Raw genomic sequence first — 1,520 nt, 5'->3', positions numbered from 1 at the left:
GGTGGCGGTCTGGTTTTTACACTAAAGTTTGTTGTGGTCCAAGTCATCAGGTGAAGAGAAGCAAATATTATTCAGGCAATCATCATCAACATCATAATTATCATTTTTCCAATTGATGCTGAATTCAAATTCGAGCATAGAGGGGCCAGGGGATGCGTTTATCAGTAAGCAGTTCAACATTGCGCACACTTTGATCAAATCAGTGCACAACTGGCCAAAGTGGTGATGCTTCTTCGGGTTCAATTGAGCATCAATCAAAAGAGTCAGTTGGTCTTTTTGGATAGCCAGTCAGTCGAACGTCGTCGACCAACCTCTACACCACCACCATTCGACCACTGAATTCATATTCTCCATCCTCCTCAATCGTAGGTTTCACCTCCTCTTTGACATCTACCCAACGAGCAGAGTTTTCATCAATTGATCCAGAGTGTTTTTTTTTGGTAAGTTTTGTTTTTTGAAACTGGAAAAGCAAGCGTAAATTTCAATATCCAGGTCAGTGTGTCAGGTTTTAATTTAATTTTTTGTTTTTTTTTCTAAAGTTTCAGGTTAATACTTTAAGATACTTTTTCATATCATATTCGCGAAAGCGAACCGACGAAATTTTAATTTTTACTGTTCACGGTTGATTTTTTGCCGGTAGCGAAAGTTTGTTTGTTCAACGGAAAGCTTTCAAAAAGCAAGAAAACAAACAGAAACAACAACTAACAAGAATTTCATTATCTGAATACTTTGAAGTTTTTTTCTTTTTCTTTTGAACAAACTATCTCAGTGTGTCGCTTAACAAATACAATTGTTCAGCAGATTTTCCTTTGGAGAAAATCCATTCCAAAGACGAGGAAATGATGATGTCATTTTGAAATTTCTTTAGATTTCAGGCAAAGTTAAATGATTGTTTCAACGCACATTTGAATGCTTTTCCTAAAGTCCTTGAAACATTCAATTGGTAGTAATATTGAATTTTTTTTCATATCAATAATTGCTTTTTAATATTTGATGCAACTGCTACGAAAATACCGCTTCATCTTTTATCTTTGTGCAGTATTTTCTTTTGTTTTTACCGTACTAATTTAGTTTACTCTATTGATTCGCTCAATTTTATGCTTTCGTTTAATAAATTCAGTTATTTTTAAAATATATTCCCATTGTTAATGCAGGTATAGTTTTTTTTCATTATAAAACACGATTAAAACATTTTTTGCAATTAAAATTTATTTCAAGGACTATATTTATTATTGTTAAACAAATTTTGAATAAAATGATCAATGTAAAACTATAATATAAAAAAGTAATGATAGAACATTTCGATTAGGAAATGATTGGACATTTGAAATTGTTTTTTTAAAATTTATTATATAAATTTTTATAATTTTGTAAATATTTTACGTTTTTAATAAAATAAATGTCAGCATGCTTGAACTAACATTTGTATTATTCCAGCTGACTGTAATGAATTTTGAATTTGAACTTACCTGCAAATAGGTATACTGTGACTTGGTACCATTTGGCTTTGGCGTAGTTAT

The 1,520-nt window shown here is 31.2% G+C and overlaps 1 protein-coding gene across 1 annotated transcript; it reads left to right on the top strand.

The window, feature by feature from the left end:
• Window positions 1–545: 545 nt before the first annotated feature.
• Window positions 546–626, top strand: Tsp_13570b (hypothetical protein; the record flags this gene model as incomplete). Its single annotated transcript, XM_003366743.1, has 1 exon — window positions 546–626. A coding segment is annotated over one exon (81 nt), but the record flags the coding sequence as incomplete, so codon positions are not given.
• Window positions 627–1,520: the final 894 nt, after the last annotated feature.

Source organism: Trichinella spiralis, assembly GCF_000181795.1.
Source record: "Trichinella spiralis strain ISS 195 chromosome Unknown Scfld5481, whole genome shotgun sequence".
Taxonomy (NCBI): Eukaryota; Metazoa; Nematoda; class Enoplea; order Trichinellida; family Trichinellidae; genus Trichinella; species Trichinella spiralis.
Note: the sequence above shows the minus strand (reverse complement) of the source record. Positions and strands in the feature narration are given on the sequence as shown.